Below are 25,650 nucleotides of genomic sequence, written 5' to 3' on the forward strand. Positions count from 1 at the left end.
TATTTTCACAACAAATAAGTTAAATAATCCGTTAACACATCTTACTCTGTACAAAATTACCAAATCAACACAAAGGACAAGAGCACAAACAGACTGCAAGCCAAGCTGTTAAACAGCATTTTTAGCTAGATTAATTCTGTAATTCTGGCTCCCCAAAACTGCCTCTGAGAATGTAGAAAGATAAAGTGAATGCCACAAAACAATGAATTTTACAAAGTTTTGTACTGATGGTATAAATTAACATGAAATCCCCCTCCCCATGGCCCCCTATTTATTCAAAACAAAAAAACGAGTCCTTGGTATTAAAAATGTTTTCATGTGAAGGATTTAAAAAGTAAAATCTGTGACTGTTAAGCCAAATGATTGCAGACTGAAAGGGAGTTTTTTTCTTTTTCTTAGTAAGTAAACTCCTAAGTTTCAAAATTCTATGGTAAAGTCTTCTATTCACAAACTATAAGTGAATAAAAACACGAAAACAAGAATTTTCTACATAGTGTGAATTCCAGCTTTTGAAAAATGTAAAGTCATCTGGATTATGAATAGTAAATATCTGTATTTTGAAATATCATACCTGCAATATAATAAAGATATTTTAAGACAATTTAGATTACAATTTTACTAATTTAGGTTCATAACTAAACACTATCATCTTCTCACAAGAAGACAACTAGAGTACAAATGGCCACAGATTTTCCTAGCAACCGAGTAAATTGGTTAAAAGGAAAATGAAATTGGCAAATTTAGTTTGGACTTGGCTTCCTTGCGCTTCGTTTTTTGCCTTTTACTAAATAAAGATTGGTCATCTAAACTAATGAGTTTTCTCGACTGTCTGATGAATCCAGGATGGAGCAGAGTGATTGACGCTACACACCTAAAAGAAAATGGGTGAGAAGAAGAGTTGCCACCAGCAGAAGGGAAAACTCATCTGCACTCTGTTTAGTATACCTGTGAGATTTCTTTCCAAGAATAGCCAACAAATGACAGGTAATGACTTTCTTTTTTTTTTTTTTTTTCTTTTTTTTTGGAGAGGAGGTAGAATTTACTGGTGAGTATTAAGAGGGGGCAGCACAGTGGAAGCCCTCATGAGTGCAGGGCCCGGCACTTGTCCAGAGGTCCATGATTGGGAATGTACTTGACCCCACATCCATCTGGGATGAGCCACTTCTCAGCCACCATGTCTTCAAATTCATCAGCACTGAACTTGGTGAAGTCTCACTTCTTTGAGAAGTGGATCTTCTGGCAGCCAGAGAACTTGAACTTGGCCTTGTGCAGGGCCTCAATCACATGCTCCTTGTTCTGCAGTTTGGTGCGGATGGACATGATAACTTGGCCAATGTGAACCCTGGCCACAGTACCCTGGGGCTTTCCAAAGACACCTCCTATGCCTGTTTGGAGCTTACATTGAGGTAGTGCAAGGTCAGAGACATGAACATACATCTGAAAGGCCTATCACCAAGGTCCCTTAGAGCAACCTATATAAGAAACAGGTTGCATACACTACCAAGGAGGCTGCTGTTTGCAGCCACTGCACACTGGGCCCCCATAAGGAAAGGAACTCAGTAGGTTTAATTGGCTGCAGAGGTAATGACTTTCATTGGTCCCAAATGTTTCTGTGTACGGGAGAATTATTTTGTAATTCTTGCCAAAATTGCAGTTCTCATAATTCTTTGTGAAGGGGAAAATTTGTTTTAGGCATTTAGAAAACATATGGATGGCTCTAAATGTCTCCAAGTAAAAGATGCTCATTGTAGCACCATATATAGAATCCAGTTGAACGACCACCAATAAGGAACAAATAAGCTATGTTACATTCATAAAGTCAAATACTATGTAATCTTAAAAAGAATAGTACAGATATATATATTTAACAGTTTGAAAAAGCTTCGAAGAGACATTTGTTTATGAATGGATTTGCAGAGTATTCCATTTTGTAAATTAAATACATTTACATATTACAAAAGTGGCCTAGAAGCTTACAGAGCAACCTATCAAGAATGGTTATTTTTGAAGAAAAATGACATCTTCTTTACTATTTAAAAACTTGTTTACTAAACTTTTAAACAAAAGAAGCCATCATTAAAATACTAGTTTATAAATTCTGAGGGCAGAGATCTTATTGATTTTAATGCCAGTTTATACCAACTTTATATCAATATTTATTTTAGTGCCTGGGACAGTGTAGTGCTCAATAAATATTTCTTGAATGGAATATGGTAACTTTTTACAAACATTCATAAAGAAAAAAGAAGGTATCACTTGAATGTTTTTGAATGAGGAACATATTACACTTATAATACAGATACTTAAAAAAAAATTTAAGAATTTACTGATGTGAATATCTACTAATTGATTGTCTACTCTTGAAGTTTAAAGAATTTTTAGGAATTCCACATAGCTTTCTTTTTTTCCACAAGGAATGTAACTATGAAAATTTCTATCATTTACATTTACTTTAAAAACGTAGAAATCGCTGCCAACCTGAAACTCTGGTTGTTCAAATTTAAACTAAGGAAATATGAATTTAAAAAACTAATTAAATAAACAAAACAAGCCAGCAAGATTCTGTATGACTTACCCAGTTTTTTCCTTCCCTCCACCTTCTGTTGAACCAAAGATAAATCTTACATTTGAAAAACACTTAATACATAGCGATAAATATCAAAATATGATTCACTATTTTCAGACCTTACTTGTAATGGGGTAATAACTTGATTTTTAGTAAATCAGAGACCATCAAGTACTGAAAGCCAAAGTTGTTCTTATGTCAACACAGGCCAAGGGTAATGAATTAATCTGTCTTGTTCTTTGTAAATAATTTGCTGATTCATACATAAACCTTAACATCACACAATTTATAACATACTGAGCTCGATTTATTAATGCTTTACATGAAGAAAAGACTAATCTCTGTGACTATATGGGGATTGAGTAGGGGTAAGGTATGTAAAAAAATTCCTTCTGAAACATGAAGAAAAATGGCATATTTATGACTACATTTACACTAGAGTAATCAACTAGATAATTGTTCTATTGTGAACCAACCATTATAATGAAGGTTAATTGCCTGCATATGAACCAGAGCCATAAGACAAGTGGGTACCTGGAGTTAAATTGAATATTTGGGTGCCAAGATACAGAGAAACACAGAGCCAACTTTCTGATGAACAATCTAAACCTACCATCAAAATCACCAGAGATTTTATTTGGCAATACAATTGTTGTTCTATAAAAGAAATGTCAGAATTTAAAAGAAACTAGAAGAAATCTTCAGTACAGAACAGAAACACAGGACTTAAGCAAAGATCACAAGAAATTAAGAGCCTGCCTGTGCACGTTTTTACTTCCTTTTGCAATTTTTTGAAATAGAATATATATATAGAAAAATTCACTAAATGTAAATACGTAGCCCAGTGAAAAACAAACATGCTTACAATGCACCACTCACGTCAAGAGAAAAAACACCTCCAAGTTTCCTATTAATCGTCTTTTAAAATTGTGGTATTTTCTTCATCATAGATTTTAGCCTTATATTGAATATTTTTATTGCCTTACAATAAATAACATTTACGTGAATTACTTAGCTTTTTGATTACCCCTTAAATTGTGTGCATAGCCTACCTCAATAAGCCCTCACCGACCCCTTTTCTTCCCCTCTGGAAGTAAGTGCTATCATAAGTTTTGTAATTACTTCCTTGCTTTTAAAAATAACTGCTGCTTATACATGCATCACTAAATAATCTAAATTAGTTTTGTATGCTGTCAAACTTTACGCATATATATCTATTTTTGTGCACATTATTGCATTTTACTATATTTTGTCCATTATTTGAATATACTGCTATTAATTCTACTAATTGGATATTAGGGTTATATTTATTTGGAGTTTTTACAAATAATATTCCATGAACACTCTTATGTGTGAGAGTCCTGGTACACAATAACATTTTTAGGGTATGTAACTAGAAGTGAAAAGTACTGGTCATGAAGTTTGTATATTATGAACTTTACTAGATACCATGTCCATTTTTAGTGAAATGAGATGGATTATAGATGGAATTTTTATTTTAAAAAAATTAGAATCTGGCACTATACTCAGAGCTACCAATAAGGTTCCATTGAAAGAGAGAAAATTTTAGATTCAATAGAACCTAAAGTAATTAGTTTTAAACAGGAAACAATTATAGGATAATCATTTAGTGCCCGCTTTTTATGTTGATTCATATTCAGCTCATTCTAGAAGCAATGAGAGTTGTCTGTGTGAAAGGACTGCCAAGTCAGGGCCCATAACACACCAAGTATATAGCTGCTGGCCTGTATAATTCTGTTGGCCAAAAAGGCATTTCCAACTTAATGCAGTTTTCTGCAATTAGTTCATTGAAACTGATGAATATCTTCACTGACCTAGTATAAAGGCATCGCAATCAGTTTCTGTGTAGTAAGTTGGTTCTCCCATGGCCCCAATATACCACTGTATCTCAGGACCAGGCTGTGAATGCACAGAAGACAGAGGCTTCATTTTATTCATTTTTGTGTTCTCAGTATCTAGTACAATATTTGTTACTTATGTGCTTTAAAAATGCTTGCCAAATTTATTGAACTGAGCAACCAGTAGTTCTTGGTTTGAAACTCATCCTTAATTCACAAGATCAGAAAGAGAAAATTTTTCACAAGTGAGGATGTATAATTTATTAACATGGGTATTTATCCTTCTCTAAAAATATAAATTTGTTATGACCGATGAAAAACCAATTTCAATATTAAAAACTATACCAAATTGTTATGCTGTCAGGCACTAAAATCAGACTTTACAAATAATTTACAAAATTCAAATCTAATCCACTGTATTACTCCTTCCTGTTTCCTCCACTCCTGACAGCACCCAGTATTCTGCCTTGTCTCCATGTTTGCCCAGACAGGGTGCCAAGTCCTCTGGGAAGGAACGGCTGTCACTCATACCTCCTCACATACACACCGAGGAAGCTGGCTTACGCAGTCAAGTTTGGCCAATGTTGATACAGTTGAAAGGCCCAGAAAGCCTTTCCCCATTTCTTTTCCTATCTTTGTAGCATTCCTGTTCCTTTGCAGATTTAATTTCTGTTGAGCTCAATATTGTGCTCAACAAGTCTCTTACTATTCTCTAAATGACTTTTAAAACGATCACAGAAGGAATTCACAAAATGAAATGCCTCAGGAGTTAATGGAATAATAAGTACTTTCCTTGTCTTAGATGCGGAGGTGCTTCCAACCAGGAGAATTAAGGGGAGAGAATTAAGGGGAGAAGGTTTAGGGAGAGGACTGCCTCTGGAGAGTCTAAGTTAAGTGCTGATGCCTTGTTCAAAGCTTCACCACATCTTCTTCTCAGTGGATGAAGGGAACGCAAGGAGGAAATTCACCTGAAAAGAATTCCCTGTGACACTTGGGTGTTTTTCCTGAGAAAAAGCAGATTTCCTCTTTTTATTCTACCCCACAGTAAGCAGGAGCTAGAAAACTTTGGCAGGACATTACTAAGAATTGAATTTCTGCATTATTTATCATCTACATTCTCTAGATATTCTGTACTTTTTTTGGTTTAACCTATAAAACTCTTCCCTAAGCCTCACATATGGCAGTGACTAATCATGGCAAGAGCTATGACTACAAACTTGTAGGTTCCTATCACTAATTTACCTTTTTTGGAACAGGGAGGTATTTTCCAAAGAGTCTTTCTTGAGGTGCTAGCATAATCTCTTAAAATAAGAGCCCAGGGCATTCTCTATATAGTTACATAAGAATGAACAAAATTCAAGTTCTGCACCTGGCCCATATTATGGAAAATAGACCTGACATATTTTTCAAGTACATGTAAGACTCTGGAACTCTTTCAGCTTATACTTCAAAGACATAAAAGAGTAACTTTGGGAATGCTATTTAGATTTACATGCTAGAAAATTTTTACCCTAAGTATTAGTTTGACAATGGTGACAATAAACCCACTGTCACCCATCTGATAAAGAAGACTTACCCTTTTCAATTTGGCAGCAGCCTCTCCTGAACGGATTGCAGTCAGCAAACTCTGTCGCATCTGTTCTGGGTCAGAGCTTTGGAATGTTAAAGAACTTTGTCTCATAAGAGTGAATGATGGGCAATCAGTTGGAGTTGGTATTTGGGAATTCTGTTCATTATGTGCAGAGTTATTATCCTACAAAAATAAATGTGAAATATTTATATGAATGCCAAGAAAAGAATGGGCCATTTTTTGCAAAACGTTTTCATCATCCATAGTTCTTTAACAATCGCCATTTGCCACACTGGTGTTTCAGACACAGCTCTGTTTCCTCACCCACTGAATTATCTCTGCTGCCAGAGCTAAGCTGGAAGATGAGGGCATTATTTTCTCTTGAACTCAGGAAGCCAAAGAAGAAAAGTGGTACCACCTCTTTGCTTCATAAATACAGTGGTAATTTTATTGTTCTTGAATTAAATACTGCTGACTTCACCAATACACAGAATTGGTTAGAAAAGTCAAATTAAGATTTTTAAAAATACTACAAACTAAAAAATGACCCATTTTCATGGTTTCAACATACTAGCTGTGAAATTACTATTTTAAAATGAGCAAAAGAGTCAAATAGACAATGTCATATTTGTTGAATCTAATATATCTTCTAATAAAGGAATACGAATTACTATGCTACACTTAGTAGCTTATTTTGTGTTTCTGGAAGTCACATGGACTAAGTGCTGACCATGTTTTATTTTTTGCCATGAGAAGCAACATATAAAAGTTAGGAACTTCCAAACTGAAGAATCAAAAATTGAATTACGCTTCTCAGGAAGGCATATTTAGTAACTGATGTAACTGGCATATGTTATCAAGTAATCTTAAATGTCTTTTTCAAACTGCCAAATACATATCTTTACCAAAAAATGATCCAAAGAGGGCTCAGGCAATGACTTAAAAGCTTTATTATCTACACCAAGCTTCCATTGTTTAGGAATGGTATTCTAGTCCAAGAAAAATCACAGGCTTTGTGCCCAAGTACAGAATTAATCTCTATATCATACTTCTATTCCCAATGCTATATCAAAGTAATAAACATAAATGTAAAATACATGAAAAAATATTATTTAAGATATTGTTATACAATTATGGAAAAACATTTACTTGGCAATATGGTTAACATTCTTTTGCTCTAGGAATGTTTGAAAAAGTAATATTAAATACTTCTGGAACTGTCACACAAATATGAATGTATTCTTTAAACACTATCAGAGTAAGAGTACACAAAGCATTTCTTTAAAATTGCATGAGGATTATCATAAATCATGCTGTGAATTTCATCTTCTCCTTTGACTCTATTATCTGAAGCTAGCAAAATACAACACTTGGTTGACCAAACACTAAGTCAACAACACTCCTTTTTGGTAAATATTTAAGGTTAGATGGTGGTTAGATAACAGTTTGGTCAACATACATATTATAGTTGAAAGTTGACACTGACTTAACAAAATGGAAAATTAAGAAAATTACATTTTAAAACTCTGCTTTCAATTTATTTATATGTGAAAATGCACAATATATGCAAGCTGAAGTTGAGTGTATATGATAGAAATCACATAGCTGAGAGATGCTCAGTTATTTTGTCTAGTCTCTGATAACTGTTATTTTTCCATTTCATTAAGACTATTTCCTTTGCTATTGCACAGTAATGTAAAATTGGAGAATAAACCAGAAGATTTAGACAAGTTAAAAACAAATTAAGGTAACACAGGAAAATAGAACCATAAACTAGTAAATATACCATACAAATGATATGAGCAAAGAAACTTTAAACCCTTTGCTAATGACACAATTATATAATGACGACCTTACAGCAATACCTAAACAAGTTATGTAAGTTATAATTGTAAGCAAATAATCAGATTTTATGTATTACCACTCTCTTCACTACAATAGCTTAATTTCAGATTAATATGAGTTCAGAGTAAAGTAGCACACAAACATATCAACATGCTTGTTAATCCCCATTAAACCCTGTGACTAAATTTGAATACTTATTTTTAAAAAGGCTACAGTTACCTTATCAGACACACCAAGTTGTGGGATGTCCACAAATGTATTTACAGAATGAGTCTTCCCTTCCTCTGTGTTGGCTGGAGGTTGGACCGATGCACCAGCACTAGATGACTTGGTGCGCTCTTTACTGAAAGACTGTGACCTTTTCACTACAGCGAGAGCAAACGGTGAAGGACCAGAACTGGAGTATGGTCGTGGGGCACCAAAAGTTTTCAGAGTCTTCAGATTTTGTGTGGATACCTGACGAGCAGGAATTGCCGCAGGTTTCGGAGCTATGGGAGGAGGAGAGGCTTCAGCAGGCTTCTGACCGATGACATCATCATCAGTTTTTTCAACAAGGGGTTGTGGAACAGAGTGAGGCATTTTATTTAAGGGAGAAAGAGTCTGCTCTGGAGAAGGCAGCATATCCCTTTCTGCCTCTTTATTTGTCAGTTCTTTTGGAGCAGGATTAGGGGCAGCATGGACACTCTTGGCAGCTGCAGACGTCACATAGTGACCCGATACTCTCTTCTGCATCTGTAAAAAAAAAGAACTGGGTTTGGCCTGGGGATTAGAAGCCCGAGATTTAAATTTTGATTCCAAAATATTGTTTATGTCTTCCAAATTTGGTGCAAAAGGAACTGTGCCAGTGTCTCTTGTCATTTTGGGAGCTGGTTTCAGAGGACTAACCATGGCTCCATCAGGTGGGCTCACAGAACTGTGCACTTGATGCTCTGTTCTCAGGTTCGGCTTCGGTTTAAGGTCTGGCAGTGGCCCTTTTGGGCTTTCAGAAATAGCCGAATCTTCTGTTTGGATGGCAGTTTCTTTCACATTCTCATGAGTGTGCTTTTTCCCTAAAGCATGTATGTCCTGATCATCTTTATACCCTGTGGTTTCTGACTGCCAGTCTTTCAGTATTTCCAAGGATTTGGGAGGCACTATTTTATAAGTAGTCATTCCAATTTTGGGTATATACTCTCGTGTAATTTCATTTGAAGGTTTTGGCTTGGGATTGTAGTCCTGTCTATAAAGTGGATAATTCTTTAGGTAAGAAGCAGTTGAATTTTTATCAATCCTATCTATAGGAGGCAAAAGATCATCATTACCATGTGCACAAATTGGATCTTTTAGGGTAAGTGGATCTTCTGAATGTATAATTAGGGTGCCTTGACTCCTGAATTCCCTTGAGGTATCTACAGAATCTTGTGAACTTAAGGATGAGTGTTGAGTTGATATGTTGTTATTTGAAGTTTGTACACTTTCTTCAACTTTGGAGTCAGACAAATTATGATCTTGGTGTTTCCCATCAAAACTGTTACAAGAAGGGGTTGTCTGAATTGCGGCATCTTGCATTTTTGTCTTTTCTGCACTAGGTTGATTCAGTTTTTGATCTGGTACTGATGAAGCTGCTAGATGGTTTTCCTTGTAACTTATAGCAGTATCAGTTTCATGTGCCTGAGAGTTTGATGGTCTCTCAACTTCCATATCAATGTCATTATTTTTGGCAACGCCTCCTACATCGATTTCTGTTTTCTTCACTCCATTTTTCATATTGTCTTCTGTGTTCTTTGGAAAGACAATTATTTCATTTTGTGCTATTGAGAGAAAAAAAATCATCAAGTTAAATATATGAAAAAATAGAAAACCTCAAGTTTTTAATGCCTACTTTCTCCCACCTGAAATAGTTTGGTTTAAATTCGACAGATAATTTTCAACTCACTGACTATATAAAGGTAGGTAGTAGCATACAGAGAAAACAGTATGGGCTTTGGATTCATACAGACTGAAGTCTGGAATCCCTGGCTTAACCCCTGGCTTAACTAGTGTGGCCACAACATGTTAATTAACCCTGTTGAGCCTCAGTTTGCTCAGACAAAAAAAGGCGAAAATATGTATATTATATGTGTATCATTTAGATAGCATGCTCATTAGTATATTGACCACAATAAACACTCCATAGAAGGTAAGTAAAAATAAGTTTTTACTTCTTAGATGTCATTCAGCCATTGTTCATAATGACAAAAAATGAAACTGACAAATTCAAAAACTGTATTTTTCCTCTATTTTGACTATCTTTTCTATAGCCCCTAGCATATTTATATTTTCATACCTTACATTAAAAGGAAAGGAATCTCAGGAAATGCAGTCAGTTTTAATGACGGCCTTAACAGAAAACATTAAGATTTACAGTAAAAACAGAATCTCAGGTCAGGCGTGGTGGCTCATGCCTGTAATCCCAGCACTTTGGGAGGCCGAGACGGGCGGGTCATGAGGTCAGTAGATCGAGACTATCCTGGCCAACATGGTGAAACCCGGTCTCTACTAAAAATACAAAAATTAGCCATGTGCGGGGGCGCACGCCTGTAGTCTCAGCTACTCAGGAGGCTGAGGCAGGAGAATCGCTTGAACCCAGGAGGTGGAGGTTGCAGAGAGCTGAGGTCGTGTCACTGCACTCCAGCCTGGCGAGAGAGTGAGACTCCATCTCAAAAGAAAAAAAGACCAGAATCTCAGTTGATGGTCTTGTTAATTAGGTATCTTTGCTGAAGGCTGTTAGAGGACTTTATTTTTAGTTATAACATCAGTGATTTCAATGCATGAAATCAGTCATATTGGTTTTGATTTTTCTCTGTTGGAAATAGGCATCCTCATTCTAGAGTCACAGTCAAAATCAAAGTAGAGAAAATAACCTTCCTCTCCTTTGCACTACTTTTCCTCTTGATTCTAATTCAGACCTCCTGAAAACAAAAACCATTTGCCAGTCTCTAGGTTAACAGAGCAACAGCTTCCAGTCAACAACATGACGGCAAAGCACTGGCAGGAAGCATGTGGAAGGAAACAGGCTTTGGGGTCTGTACCATGTGCCTAGTACTGAATTAAGTCATTCCTCTGCTCCTCTATTTAAATGCCCTGAAGAATCATGCTTCCTGCGCGATCACTGTGCTTATCTTCAAAACCCTAGTGGCCTTTTCACATATGGCAATAGTTTGCACAGCACAAGTTAAATGTGAGATTTGGGGGTCAAACTGTGAGTGTATGCCAAGTATTTCTCTATAGTTTTATCATTACCCACTTTTACTTAAAGGATGAGATGAAGTACATTGCCTAAAATGTAATGAGCTATATTATATAGTTTCTCTCTTAAAAAAAGAAAAAGAAAAAAGATATGCAGGCAGAAAAATATCATGTTAGGCAAATTTGTATACAAACAATTTTTTTAAAATCTTCACGTTTTTAAACTCTGCCTGATTGCACAGTTATTTGGTTGTGGCAGTTAATATTACATATTGTGTTGCAAGATTCCTATATTAAACATGTAATTTTAAAATGGAACTCATTTTTATTCTTCCCAGATAAAATGCAACTGAGTATCAGAATACATATTATATACTTAGGTGAATTCTTTTCTCAGTGACCAATGATTATTAACTATTTTGATTTACAAAATTAAGGACCCATGCTCTTAGGAACCATAGAAGAGGCATATTTCTGCCTCTGCTCTCAATTTACTTGATTCATAAGTATTTTTCAATGTTCATATGAAAAACACTATTTTGAACATTGTTATAAGCATGGAAAAATTTAAGACCCTCTGGCAGCAGGAAATGAATCTAAATGTATTTCCTTTTTTCTTATTTCTAATTTTCCACTGAATATATATATTTCCCAGTTCACACAACAGAAACATTTTCCCAAAGAAAGTAAACCAATGTAAACATATATTTTACATTGAATCCCCTTTTAAAAACCCAAATGTATTGGTTTTAGAATTATAAGTTTCTGTTTTTCATATTTTTGGTAGGTTTCTCCTACTTTACCATTGTCTAACTCTGAATTTCTTCTCAACATTTCATGATTATTTCCAGTGATTGGCAGTCCTGGAAACCCAGAATCCATCCTCATCTACAACTGACAATGATGTTAACCAAGTGTTTATGAAGGGCTAGATCATTTTCCAAGGATGGCCAGTAGAGGGAGGAGGTATCTTTTATACTATAGTGACCCTCTACTCAAAAGTGACACTGACATGGACAAACTTACAAAAAGGTGATTTAGATAAGGGTAGGTAAAAAGGAAAACAGAATAAAAGTACTTAAAGAATAATAGACATTATTTACTTTAAAAAAGAACTAGAGTTGACAAAGGTCATAGCAAAATAAAACATGTGCAAATCAAAATACCACGTAAATGTACTTGTGACTCTGGCACTAACTTGACAACAAAAATCTTAACAAAAATGATTCAACTTGACTATTGTTTTAAAGAGAAAGAAGCAGCTTTTAAATCATAATTTCTCAATAGGAATGCTATTGCCATCATAGTACATGCTGTGAAAAACTGACTCAAGTGGAAAAGAATGAAAAACTTATTTGCTTTCAGACCTTCTCAGTATGGTATCTCACAATGGTATTGAATGTGGGAGAAAATGAATCAGTAGCATATATATTCAAGTTAATGAACACATACATAAAATTATATATATATAATTATATATATATAAATATGACATTGTGATTATGTCTTATTCAAATATGAATACTACATCCCTATGTTTTCTAAATATCTTAACCTAGTTTTCTATATTAACATAATAGATTGAACTATGAGAATTCATAAGCCACTTCCTTCTTAACCCCTTAAAACACCATTGTTTATTCCTTGAATTTTCTATTTGCGTAGGATTGTTTTTCTGAAATTCAATACTAAGTACATACTTTATGAGTATCTCAGTATTCTGTTAGGTGCCGTGAGTAGTGCAAAAATATCAAATGTAATTTCTCCGATCCAAGACTACCCAATTCAGTTGAGGAATCGTAAATATAGAACCACAAAGCTCCTAATAATCAAGTAAAAGAAATGAAATATGATTTGGATAAAAATTGAATGGGTAAAATAGATGAAAAATTGTTTTTTAGGCAAAGACAACATGAATATATGCCTTATGATATAGAAATGAGCAAATGACATCATGAGAAAAAATAAGTTATGTTGATTTGAGGATGGGAACTGGGAAACAGTGGTAAATAAGGTTATATTATTAGATGATTTGGGCCTTGAAAAATCAGGCAGAAAAGTTTCATCTAAGGAAGTTAGATGGAAAAAAAGAGAAACAGATCACAGCTACATATACAGAGGAAACATTTTTAAGATCCAAAGTCTAAATTAGATAATTTCTATGTTTTAACAACAAAAGTAGTACACATGGTAGTTAAGGGCACACTCAAGAGCAATATTGCCCCAGTTTAAATCCTAGGTTCACCATTACCATAGCAGTTGTGAGACCTAAGGTGAGTTACTTAATACCTCTGTGGCACACAAAATGGGAATAAAAATAATAGTACCCAAAATATCCGTAAATGAGGTAGGTATTAAGTGAGTTACAGGAGATTAAATGAGTTAATACATATAAAGTGTTAAGAATTGTCCTTGGCATATAATAAAATAAAATGCTGGCTATTAATTATATAACTCACCATTCTCTTGGTTTGGGCCCAACGACTTCAAGTTTCTTATACTGTCAACTACCTTCTTTTCATTGCTTGTATCATATACTACACTGTGTGGTTCTCTGGAAGATATAACATTGTATGTTATATGTTGATACTATTGAAACACACACACACACACACACACACACACACACGCACGCTCAATGAGAAAACAGGCAATAATTTCCAAAGACAGATGGACTAAAACAATCATTTATTTCTGCCAAACTGCGGAAATTTAAAGCAGAGAAAAAATATAACTGAGAAGAAATGCTGCCATGACACATTAGCTTTCATATGGTGGTCCCATTAAAAAGAAAGAAGCTTGGTAAAATAGACACTTTTCCAAAACAGTGGCTTTATTTGGTTATTATCAGTTATTTGCCTTTTAAAGAAAAAGGAAATTAAATGAAACATTTTAGTTTTGCATCTGGCAAGGTCAACTATATAAATCAGAATGTAGATTGACCTCACTGATGTTTTTTTCCCTTTGGTGATAGAACAGTTTAATAAGGAGACAATCTCATGCAAATTATAGTAAACCTCTGACATATATGGTTTATTTTGCTTGGCTGATTTCATCTTTATGCATGTTGTTGCATTTCAAACCTAAATGGACTAGACTATAGCTGTCCATTTCTAGAATCAAGTGGAAAATACATTCTCTGTTTCATAAAGTTGACTGCAAAGATAATACTCATGATTTAACATCATACTCTAATATGCAGAATTGTTTTCACATACCGGTGAAAATCCTCCAGGAATACTTGGTAAAAATTGAAAATTAAATATTAAATTTAGGTCACATAGGTAACAGGCAAAATACACACACAAAGAAAAACTTTCATTTTTGAATCACACAAATTAACTATTTCTCATGGCTTATCTGACACAGGGATATTAGAACTGTCACATTTGATTTTCTCTGAACATAATTACATGCAAATAAGTACTTCATTAATAAACATTCTTATAATAATGGTAAAAGGGATAAAGTCAAAACCAAAGGGCTGACTATATTTATGTTTAAAATTTCAGATCTATATTTCAGAACACTAATATTAATTAAACAAACTGCCACCAACACCCCAGCACAGAGAATACTTACTGTCCATCTGTGCTTCTAGTTTCTTGTTTTTCTTCCATGGAGTTTTGTGAGAACTCTCCACTATCATTGCCAAGGGCTGAATCGGGATCATTTTTCAGTGTATTTATTATATCAGTAGATACAAAAGGAATATCTTGTGACTTCGGAGAAATATTTTCAGCTTCAACTTTAGGCACTTCACTCAGTTCTTCCTTTTCATCTATCTCTTCAAGGCTATAATCAGAGCTTATTCCAGCTACAAAGAAATGCAGATATAATCCTAAATATTAATTTGCCTCATTAATCCTATGCAATTCTGGCAAGGAAGGAATTTTGAAAAATAATAATTAGTTGGACTCTTTTAAGTTCTGCTTCAAAAATAATAGTGAAGTTCTTTCTCCTGGTGAGTAGTCATGTTAACATAAAACCAGATTATCTCAGACTCATAATTCTCAAAACAATTTGCTATCACTCTAGGTTTCATTCATGGTAGAGACAAGAGGTTATTTAATCTCATAAACCTCAAGTTAAATATTTCATTTAAGAAATATCTTTCAATTCAATGTTTTTTATACTCATCCAACAACTCAATAGTGCAAATTAAAGGCAAATTAATAATTTTAAAAGTGAAAACGAAAAGCACATGAGATTTTTGTATTGTCTACAAGGGCACTCATAAAATTTGACTCAATAGTTATTAAAACCAACTAAACTCGAGAATTACCTGAGCCCCCTTTAAAAATACTGAGGCTCACACCCTACTCCACAAAATCAGAATCTCTGATGGGTGGGGCAAGGGACTTTTAAAACTATTTAGATGATTCTACTATGCAACCTGAGTTAAAAGCCACTGACCTAGATGTTTAATTTTTAAAAATACAAACAGAGCAAGTATCAGACAATGAAAATTAAGTTTTATTCCTATCCAGTTTGATTCTCAGAGGCAACTTACTTTAACCATTTTTCCTCTATGTCCTGAGAAAGTGTAATATACATATATAGGCTGATAACTATACTCACATGTTTCCCTTTGTTAGTTTATTTAATATAAATGGAAGGATACTGTAGCCACCTAGCTTTTTTCTCCACTTACAATATCTTAAATATTATCCATATTAATATATATGTGTATACATAAATATTTTCAATAGCTGTGGTTAACATTTCATTGTATAAAAAAATGTATTTTATCACCAACACCAAGCCAGCAGGGTAAAAGAGAAGGAGGCACCCCCAGCAGTTAATGTTCATTGTCAAGATTAGCCGTGGAAGTAAATGGAAGCCAAAGAGTGAGGTTCTGGATTTTTGCTAAATACAATTAAACATTTCCATGTACACCATAGTATCTGAATGAAATTTAATTTTATCCCAAGGCTGGGGGCGTGGTCGTGGGGGTGGGGTGGGTAGGTGGTATAGCATCCGATTATAGTAATCAGTACATTCAGAAAATTTAATTTTTAACATAATTCAATAAAGTACTTAAAATATACTTTTAAAATTTTATCTCTAAGTATGTAGGCAGAAAAGTGTGCTATTTGTGCTCTTTGAGAAATAAACATGGGAAATTTTAATGGTATTTTTATCATTAATAAAAATAGATTACTCAATAAAAAATATTTTAAAATTTAGGTTTAAGTGAATTTTCAAATGTACATATTTTGGCAAATGATGCTTTATTATGACGTGAAATAGTCATAATGATGCCAATGTATAATATAATGTGTCTACGATATTTTATCTATGTGTTAAGAATGTATTTATATAATTTGAAAAAACTGTATTGAGAAAAATGAAAGGCCATGATGGTTTAGATACAAATGTGTTTTTAAATTTTTATTATAAGGTCTTGCTTTGTCACCCAGGCTGGAGTGCAGTGGCATGATCATAGCTCACTGCCGTCTCAAAATTCAGGGCTCAAGCGATCCTCCCACCTCAGGCTCATGAGTAGCTGGGATTGTAAGTGTGAGCCACCAGGCCCAGCCTCAACTGTGTGTTCAAAGTGACCCCTCAGTATATGTAAGCCAAATAGAAGAGAAGCTAAAATTCTTCAGAACCACTGATTTTATTTAACTAATCGACTCTGTTGTATTCATCTGTGTGGTTGGGAAAAACAACAAAGTCTAAACCCAGATAAAACTTCAAGTGAAAAGGGGGAAACTTATCTTTCTTTATAAAATATGTTCACACAAGGTTTCAACAGCTAATCAAATTTACAATTGATGATATCTTAATCTGCCTGACACAAAGCACCAGCAAGGAAAGGCCTGACCACCTACATGTCAATGATGTTATGGCTGCCTCAGGTGTTCCAGGGCACTCAAAGACAGAGGTTTCCTCCATCAGCTTGGGCGCAGTGCACTGCTCCTGACTGGAGAGCCCAGGGCCAAAGGAGGTTTCTGCCAAAGAAGTAGAATCTGTAGAAATGGCACTTAGACAACAGAGTTAAGGCAAGCAGAGACTAAGAAGCATTTTGGAAGAAATCAGATTTGTTAGCTCACAATTATCGATGCATTAAACAAGAAGTAAAAGTGAAAAAAAATGAAGAAAAACAAATATGAAACAAAGTTTGAATAGCATGTACTCCTTTTTATAATGCTTCAGTGACTTCTAATTTCACTCAACAGTTTTAATTGTTATTATTCAATACATTTCCTTTGTGGAAAAAAAAATGGGGCCATTTATATTATTCTGAGTAAAAGCTGAGAAAAATCATTACTAGTTATCTGAGAGTAAGATTTAAAATCACAGAGGAGTGAAGAATTCTTACATATATATGTTAAAATTCCAAATTCTTAAATACCACTTAAAGATTCAAGATTCAAGAGTGTTGCTCCTAAATGTTTCCTGTATTTAGAATATAAATTATAAAAATCAGGTGAGTTATATTAAGCGTTTTTTATACTTACAAAATTATCCCCATGATAAAGTCCTAGTATAACCATATTCTATTTTTGGTATGACATTACTAGTCTATCACATTCATTGATGTCTTATAGTAACTGTAAAGATTAAAACATTGTTATCATACTTCTTATAAAAGCTACTAAGTAGATATTATTAAAAATACTAGAAAAGTATTAGAATAAATTATACAACTTGTAATGGAATTTTGTTTGGGAAGAATGCACAAGGAGAGCCATATACTGCAACAGAAAACATTTTCATAGTAACAAATTTTTACCATTAGAGTAGGGTAACTTGTATGTTGAGTTCATACCTAGCACAGTTGCATAAAAAAATTGTGCTTACACTTTCCTGTAAATTTTCTTCCGCACACGCCAAGGTACATTCCTAATTATGGTGTGTCATTACACTTGGGAAGGAGTTAATAAATGTTAACCTGATATTGCATAAGGGAAAGCAGGAGACTACATAGAGAAACTACTCAAGGACAATTCCAGAACTGAAATTGTGATCTCTGCCAGCTTCATACTCTAATTGAGTTGAGGGGCAGAGGGGTGGGGGCAAGAATTCATTTCATAATAACAGAATTTGGGAAATGAGGCCAAAGAATCTGTATCTCTTTCATGTATAAAGCATCGCGAATGGATTCATTTCTCAATTATCATAGAAGTCCTTTTTCAGTAATTACTCCATGTGGAATAAGGGCATCATACCTGGGCTGGATAGCTCCTCAGGAGAGTTTGCTTCTGAAGCACTGTCTGGAGGAACTCCATCTACTGGCTGTAAGGCTAAAGGAAAGAAGCAACACTACTTATAAAGTCATATTCACAAATAAAACAATTCCTTAACAGTTTAACTTAGTTATTTTTATATTGTTCAGAAAGCAGTGAGCCTTGCTAGAAGTCATTTTACTATCTAGTTGTAAAACACTAAAATCCACTTAGACTCCCTTTTCTACATACAGCTAATCCTGAAATGGCAGTATCTTTCTGAATAAATTCACGAATTATGACATGTTCACCTCAGGATAATGGAGCTGTATAATTTTGATACTTTATTTGGTGATGTTTCAGATTTTTAAAAGGCAGTTAAGTGAGACTAATCAAGATGTATTTTAAAAGCCTAAGTATTATTATTAAAAAAGCACAACTTACAAACCCATATCTTTCCTACTGTCCGTATTAAACAAAACACAATACAAATGTAATGTTAATGAAAAAACCACATTACCAGTCACACGACTATTTTCATCACTTTGATGCAGGGGTATTTTGGAGGGTGGGGAAGGTGCTTTTCGCTTTGTCCTTCTCAAAGATGAATTCCCTGCAGATGTGCTGCTGAGCTGCAGTGAGTCTGCCCTCACTCTTCCTGCTTCACAGGGACTCTGGAAAACAAAATGACCAAATAGAATCCTACATTTAGAGATCTGTAGCAAACTTTAGGAAGACACTGAACTTTATGTCAAACACAGATGTACCCAAATGGAACATAATAGTCATTCCTTAAAAACGTTTATGAAGCATCTGCCACATGCAGAAGCTGGGCTATGGGATAGATACATAAAGAAAAATAAAATATGGCCTTTCTCAAGAAACTTGGGCTAGAATGGGAGACTGCCACGCAAACAACTAACTGTAATGTAGAGGACTCATAAGTAACAGAGTTAAAAGCTAACTTTTAAAGAAAAACCTGGAGAAATAAAAAGGAAGGGATGAAAAAGGGAACATTATTTGTACAGTAGCATCTAGCTTGATTAAATCTACCTCTTTATAACTGCAGTGTTTCAGTGAGGAATACTGCAAAAATCTATATGTCTACCCGAGGAAAGGTCCTTCAAGGTCACCTACCAGAAACAGCTACGGCTCACACTCCTAGCCCATGACTGTCAGCAGACCCTAAGACATCCTCCCTCAGCAGGGGTCAGTGCCTCCTCACCAATGGCCATGTCATCTTTGCTCTTTCCCTTTACCAAGAATGAATGAATGAATGAATGAATGAATGAATGAATGAATGCATGCATAAATGAATAAATAACTATTTAGAAGAGTTGTTTAGGTGGCTCACACCTGTAATCCCAGCACTTTGGAAGGCCGAGGCGGGCAGACCACCTGAGGTAAAGATTTCGAGACCAGCTGGCCAATGCAGTGAAAGCCCGTCTCTACTAAAAATAAAAAAAAAATTAGCCAGGCGTGGTGGCGGGCGCCTGTAATCCCAGCTACTCGGGAGGCTGAGGCAGGAGAATCGCTTGAATCCCAGAGGCAGAGGTTGCAGTGAGTTGAGATCGTGCCATTGCACTCCAGCCTGGTTGACAAGAGTGAAACTCCATCTCGAAAAAATAAATAAAAGAGTTGTTTGCAGTTTGTGTCTCTAATTTCTCTTATCCCACTTGAACCCTTTCAATGATACTTTTCTCAGCTTTTGATCCATTAAAATGATTCCTATCAAAGTCACCAAAGACTTTGACTATGAAGAAATCCATGGCCACTTCTCAGAACTCACTTATGCAACCTATTAGCAACATTAAACAAAGCTGATCACCCTCCTAAAATACATTATTTTTCTTCCAGGAGACCACATTTCTTACTCTTCATAGATCCCTACTCTCTGGCTACTCAGTTTTCTGTGTCTGCTTCTCTCCATCTCCTGATCAACACTGGTGTGACCCAGGGCGTGGTCTGTGAACACATTCCATTTAGTATCTCTGCTCCCTCTCCAGAGGATCTCATCTATTCTCTTTAAGTATAATGTGTATGCCGATGAATTCCAAATCCATGTCTCTATCTTGGACATCTGTTCTGATCTCCCCTTAACGTCTGAAGCCTCTTTAATTTAGCATGTCTAAAACTGAGATCATGATAATTTCTCTTTATCCCTCTGCCACATCGTAGTCTCACAGCCTTCCCTGTCTTAGTAAAGAACAAGTTATCCTTCCATTTGCCCTCATCTTCTGTCACATCTCACACTGAGTCAACCTTTTTATCCCTTCCCTTAGAAGATATCCAGCATTCAGCTTAACTGCTACTACACAGTCTGAATCATCATTAGAAAATACCTAATTAGACTCCATCTCCACATTGTTTCGCTATAGTCCTTCAAGATAGCAGCAAAAAGAATCTGCTATCTTTAAATAAGATCATAAAAAAGGATCCTATTAAAATGTAAGCCAGATTAGGTTAACTTTGGTTAAAACCCACTAATAGTTCCCTTTATAAGTCCATTAACAACCTGGCATCTAGCTCTCTCTGGCCTCCTCCTTTGGTAATGGAGTGGCTCACTCCACTCCAGCTACACTGGCCTCTTTGTTGCTCTTCAAATGTGCCGGCAGAGTTCCTCCATCACAGGGTGGTCATCCTTTACTGCTCCCTGTCCCTGGAATGCTTTTTCTTCTGACAACTCAGTGTCCATTTTCTTCAGGCCATTTCTCAAATGTCTTTTTTTTTTTTTTTGAGACAGAGTCTCACTCTGTCACCCACCCAGGCTGGACTGCAGTGGCATGATCTCGGCTCACTGCCGCCTCCATCTCCCAGGCTCAAGTGATTCTCATGCATCAGCCTACTGAGTAGCTGGGATTACAGGCATGCAATATGACGCCCAGCTAATTTTTGTATTTTTAGTACAGACAGGGTTTCACCATGTTGGCCAGGCTGGTCTCAAACTCCTGACTTCAAGTAATCTGCCTGCCTTTGCCTCCCAAAGTGATGGATTACAGGCATGAGCTACCATACCCGGTCAAATGTCATCTCTTCAACGAACTCCTCCCTGACTCCCAATATTTCTTATCCCTGCTTCCTAGATTTATTTCTATGATCAGCATTTAATTGCTCTCTAACATACTATACGGTTGACTTATTTGCCTTATACATTGTCTGCTCCCACTAGGGTTGACCACAGAGGCAGGGATTTTTTTCCCCTATTTTGCTCACTGCTGTTTGTCCAGAACCATGCCTGGCTCACAGAGGTTTCTAAGTAAATACTCCTTGAATGAATAAAAAATGAATGATATGCTGCCATCTTCATTTGTAAATAAAAGACCTTGACGTACTCAGACCAGGAGCATGTGTAAAGACTGGGGCAGTCTAGTCTTACAAGACAAGATAGGTACGTCTAAGGGAAGTGAACTAATTCATAAGATATTTTTCAGTCTTTATGCCTTGCTACACACCAAGAAAAAATGGGCAAATTTACTATTTTATAATTTTTAAATATATCTGCCAGAGAGAAAGGGAAGCCTGCTCCCAAAGAAAAGGGTTTGAGTTAGCTGTGCTCTTTGCCAATTGTGTTAGGTACTAAAGAGGAAGGCAGGTCACTTCAACAGGGAGAGAAACTGTTAGGTCTACAGTGGCAGGAGCTTCACCGAACAAACCTCTCACAAACCCACTAACTGTGCCTTATAACAGAGGAATGGGACAAGGTGGCACCAGGGAGGTCTTACCAATAGTTGAAATGTTAACCTTCTTTCCTACTAGTTGGCAAATAGCTGCCTCCAACCCCATCCCATTACTCTGATTCCTCCTCCAAAATTCTTCAGATTTCTCTATAATCCAGCAAGAAAAGAGTTAAATCCTGCCACCCAAAGTCGGATTTTGTTTCAGAGTCACTAAAGTCAATTCTGACTAAATATTATGATCATCCTGACTAGGGTAGGCATGGGGGTGGATTCTCAATCGATGTTTGAAATAATTCAAAACAAGGGCCCGCTGCAACAAAAAGGTAAGAAAGAAATGCACCAAGGAATTGGCAGTATTTAAATATTGCTTTGAATAGAATATAAAGGTTAAATAGAAATCTTTCTACTGATAATGTCTTTGTGTTCTAAAACCTTCCCCTGATATCTTATAAGAGTAACAAATTTAGGAAACATCAGAAAAAAAGGCCAAAAGTTCTCCCAAAAGAACATGGCCCTTCACTTTAAAAAAATAATTACCTGCAAATCAAAAGCAGTAGAAGATGTGATTTTATTTCTTGGATTTACTTCTGTAAAGCCCTATTAAAGCCAAGTTCCACTCCTATGGCAGATCTAGTTTACCAGTAAGAATGCAATAGGTGATCAATAAGTGGCAGCTTAATTAATGCATGAAGCAACAGCAGCATTTGATTTTCCTCCCCAGTTCCATGTTTCCCGTGTTTCAACTGATTGCTTTCATGAGGTGTATAATAAAAATGTATTCATCATTAGGTCACATTCCTTATCATTGTCACTTATTGGTATTTTCCATGATAAAAGCAGCCATGACATGAATTTCTCAATGAGAGTATCTATTTGGGAGTTAGAGCTCTTATATTTTGGTTATAATAAAGCAGACAGTACAGAATTATAAAAGGGAGGAATATATACAGACTAATTTTTATGAACCTATTCATAACTCAAAGACAGAATAACCACAGACTCATATATTTCATTATTCAGCCTAGAGGTCTTAAAATAAGGTAGCTTTTTGTAAAACAGAGTATTTATATTTTTACGGATAAAGAATTTAAAATTTGTCAAAATAGACATATTTCAGTTTTATAAATGCTAAATTTTTTTCAACAGCATTTATGAAGATAATTGGGGGAAGTGCATATTGAAAAGACAAAGTCATGGACATCAGGGGAAGCATTTATTTTACAACCCCATTCTGCGACATTTACCACCCTTACCATGTTGTGCATGGGTATCATGATGGTAAATGGACAGGCATTACTAAAGCTGCAATTTGAATTAAAGCGGCTAAGAAAAAAGACATTGGCTTGGTGCGGTGGCTCACACCTGTAATCCCAGAACATCTGAGGACAGGGATTCAAGACCAGCCTGACTAACATGGTGAAACCCCGTTTCTACTAAAAACATAGAAATTAGCCAGGTAGAGAGGTGTGTGCCTGTAATCCCAGCTACTTGGGAGGCTGAGGCAGAAGAATCGCTTTAACCTGGGAAGTGGAGGTGCAGTGAGCCAAGAGCGCGCCACTGCACTCCAGCCTAGGCAACAAGAGTGAAACTCCATCTCAAAATAAATAAACAAATAAATAAATAAAAATAAAAAGACATTAGAGGAAAGTGAACATGATTTCACTAATTGATATGAAGTACAATTATGTGGCCTGTCATAACTGGAACTTATGCTGTTAATAATGCTTAAAACTTACTAAAGTTGAGGACAAAATGTAAATTTAACAATTGGTATAAGTCATGCAAAGGCAAGAGTTTTGAAGAAATAAGAATAGTGAGTTTAGATAATAAGCAACAGATTAATGGACAGAAATGTAAATTTTCTTTTGAAATATAAGTAATATTCATATTAGCATTCAAGGAAATAGCTTTATATATATATTTTTGTTGTCCTATAAGATACAGAAGCAAGAGGTTTTTTGAAGACTCTTGGAAAATAATTTCAATTACTTAAGAAATTGCCAAGGAAAGTTAAGATAATAAAAATCAAATGTGGAATTATTGTGTGTTAACTAAAACATCACTCTTAACACAAAACAGAAGAACAACTGGGACTTGAGAAAGAGATGTTCTACACCTACTAAAAAACCTTCTCTTGGGGAGGCAGGGTGAAAGCCTGCAGGAAAAGAAGGGACATTTAAGTTAGAAGACTCTCATGTTTCTAAATAGATTGTAGCCAGGAAAACACATGTATACACTGGGATTTACAGAGAATATACATATCTAACATGCAAGACTGGAGAGGCTCCAAACCCAGGAATGACTAATGCTAAAAGCAGCCTTACTAAACTGCCACAGCATTTAAGTAATATACATCATGAGTTTAGAATGCTAAAAAAGTAAATTAAATTAAAAGGGTGGGAAGACCACTGATACCTAAGCAGCAGCATTCTTTTTTTTTTTTTTTTTTTTTTGAGACAGAGTTTTGCTCTGTCGCCCAGGCTGGAGTGCAGTGGTACGATCTCAGCTCACTGCAACCTCCGCCTCCCAGGTTCAAGCAGTTCTCTGCCTCAGCCTCCCGAGTAGCTGGGATTACAGGCGCCTACCACCATGCCCGGCTAATTTTTTGTATTTTTAGTAGAGATGTGGTTTCACCATCTTGGCCAGGCTGATCTTGAACTCCTGACCTTGTGATCCACCCACCTTGTCCTCCCAAAGCGTTGAGATTACAGGCGTGAGCCACTGTGCCTGGCCAGCAGCAGCATTCTTAAGCTATATTTTCTTCTGTGCACTTCAGGAGTATGCTCCAAATAGTCTCCCAATAGCTCTGCTCTTGCATTCATCACAGCTAAACTACCCACTATTTCTGAATGTGAATTTGTCCAGTTGGAGAGAGGCTTACAGGGAGTTTGCAAGGTAGAAGGCAGCCCATTACAATGATTCCCAAAGAAATGGGTTTTGGAGTCAATACAAGCGGTTGAACCAGAAAGCTTGCCATTGTCTCTGTGACCTTCAGTCTCCTCATTCACGAAAAGGAAAAGTAACAGCACCTATGTCAAAAGGGGCTGGGATGCTTAAATGAAATGTTATATGTAAAATACATAGCACAGTCCCTAGCATACAATAGATGCTTCATAACCATCAGCTGATATTATTACATCTAATTTGTCTATTTTAAAGTACATGAAAATGTTCTGCAAATAATGTAAGAATTATAATTATGTAGATGTTGGAGTAAAAAGTATAGGTAAAAAGAGGTATTTACTTTAAGATTGTACTCTCTGGTGACTGCGTTGGTAACAGTCCTATTGGAATCAGTCTTAGTAATAATTAACCTTAAAGCTCAACAGTGCCCAGCGTTCAGGAACCGATGCTTAGTCTACTGTATATCACTGTGGGTCTAAAAATCTCCACCTTTAAGTCAACTCAGGTCTCTTCAACATACTTTAAAGGACTTTAATAAAAGTTAAATATTTAACACTACTTTGTTGAATCAGTGAATTCATGGATGTGTATTATAGTACATACATTTGAAATGTCTCATAAGCAAATTCAATGTGAAAAATTAAAGAACTATTTATAACTCTCTTCAGCTTTTACTACCAACAAACCTTTTCTTTGTTCAAATTATGACTACATTTTAAAAAGTGGTAGACATTAAAATTTATTAAGTCTGAAGGCTTTACAAAATGAGAAAACACAGAGGTTTCTACTTACTAGGGGAAACTGCTTTGGTTAATCATTAGCGATGTTCAATTATTTACTTTAGTTA

General features: G+C 35.6%; 1 protein-coding gene and 1 non-coding gene across 42 annotated transcripts in view; both read right to left on the reverse strand.

Moving 5' to 3' along the window:
- Window positions 1–25,650, reverse strand: part of COBLL1 (cordon-bleu WH2 repeat protein like 1) — a 194,026-nt gene that overhangs the window by 33,491 nt on the left and 134,885 nt on the right. For 18 of the 41 annotated variants that reach the window (XM_065525582.2, XM_065525581.1, XM_074009345.1 and 15 more), the window contains 7 exons: window positions 18,743–18,896; window positions 18,226–18,300; window positions 16,885–17,022; window positions 14,630–14,864; window positions 13,507–13,601; window positions 8,060–9,630; window positions 6,002–6,178 (listed from right to left, as the gene is read on the reverse strand). In XM_065525582.2, coding sequence (XP_065381654.1) covers window positions 6,002–6,178; window positions 8,060–9,630; window positions 13,507–13,601; window positions 14,630–14,864; window positions 16,885–17,022; window positions 18,226–18,300; window positions 18,743–18,896 — 2,445 coding nt within the window. Of the gene's footprint in view, window positions 1–6,001; window positions 6,179–8,059; window positions 9,631–13,506; window positions 13,602–14,629; window positions 14,865–16,884; window positions 17,023–18,225; window positions 18,301–18,742; window positions 18,897–19,359; window positions 19,477–19,578; window positions 19,909–25,650 lie in introns of those variants that run through there. The other 23 variants (XM_074009325.1, XM_074009324.1, XM_074009332.1 and 20 more) reach the window with 5 other exon arrangements.
- On the reverse strand, window positions 1,445–1,579 carry LOC123568148 (small nucleolar RNA SNORA70). Its single transcript, XR_006691369.1, has one exon. It is a non-coding gene; the product is annotated as a small nucleolar RNA SNORA70 (small nucleolar RNA).

The sequence above is a fragment of the Macaca fascicularis genome, chromosome 12 (genome assembly GCF_037993035.2).
Source record: "Macaca fascicularis isolate 582-1 chromosome 12, T2T-MFA8v1.1".
In the NCBI taxonomy this organism is placed as follows: domain Eukaryota; kingdom Metazoa; phylum Chordata; class Mammalia; order Primates; family Cercopithecidae; genus Macaca; species Macaca fascicularis.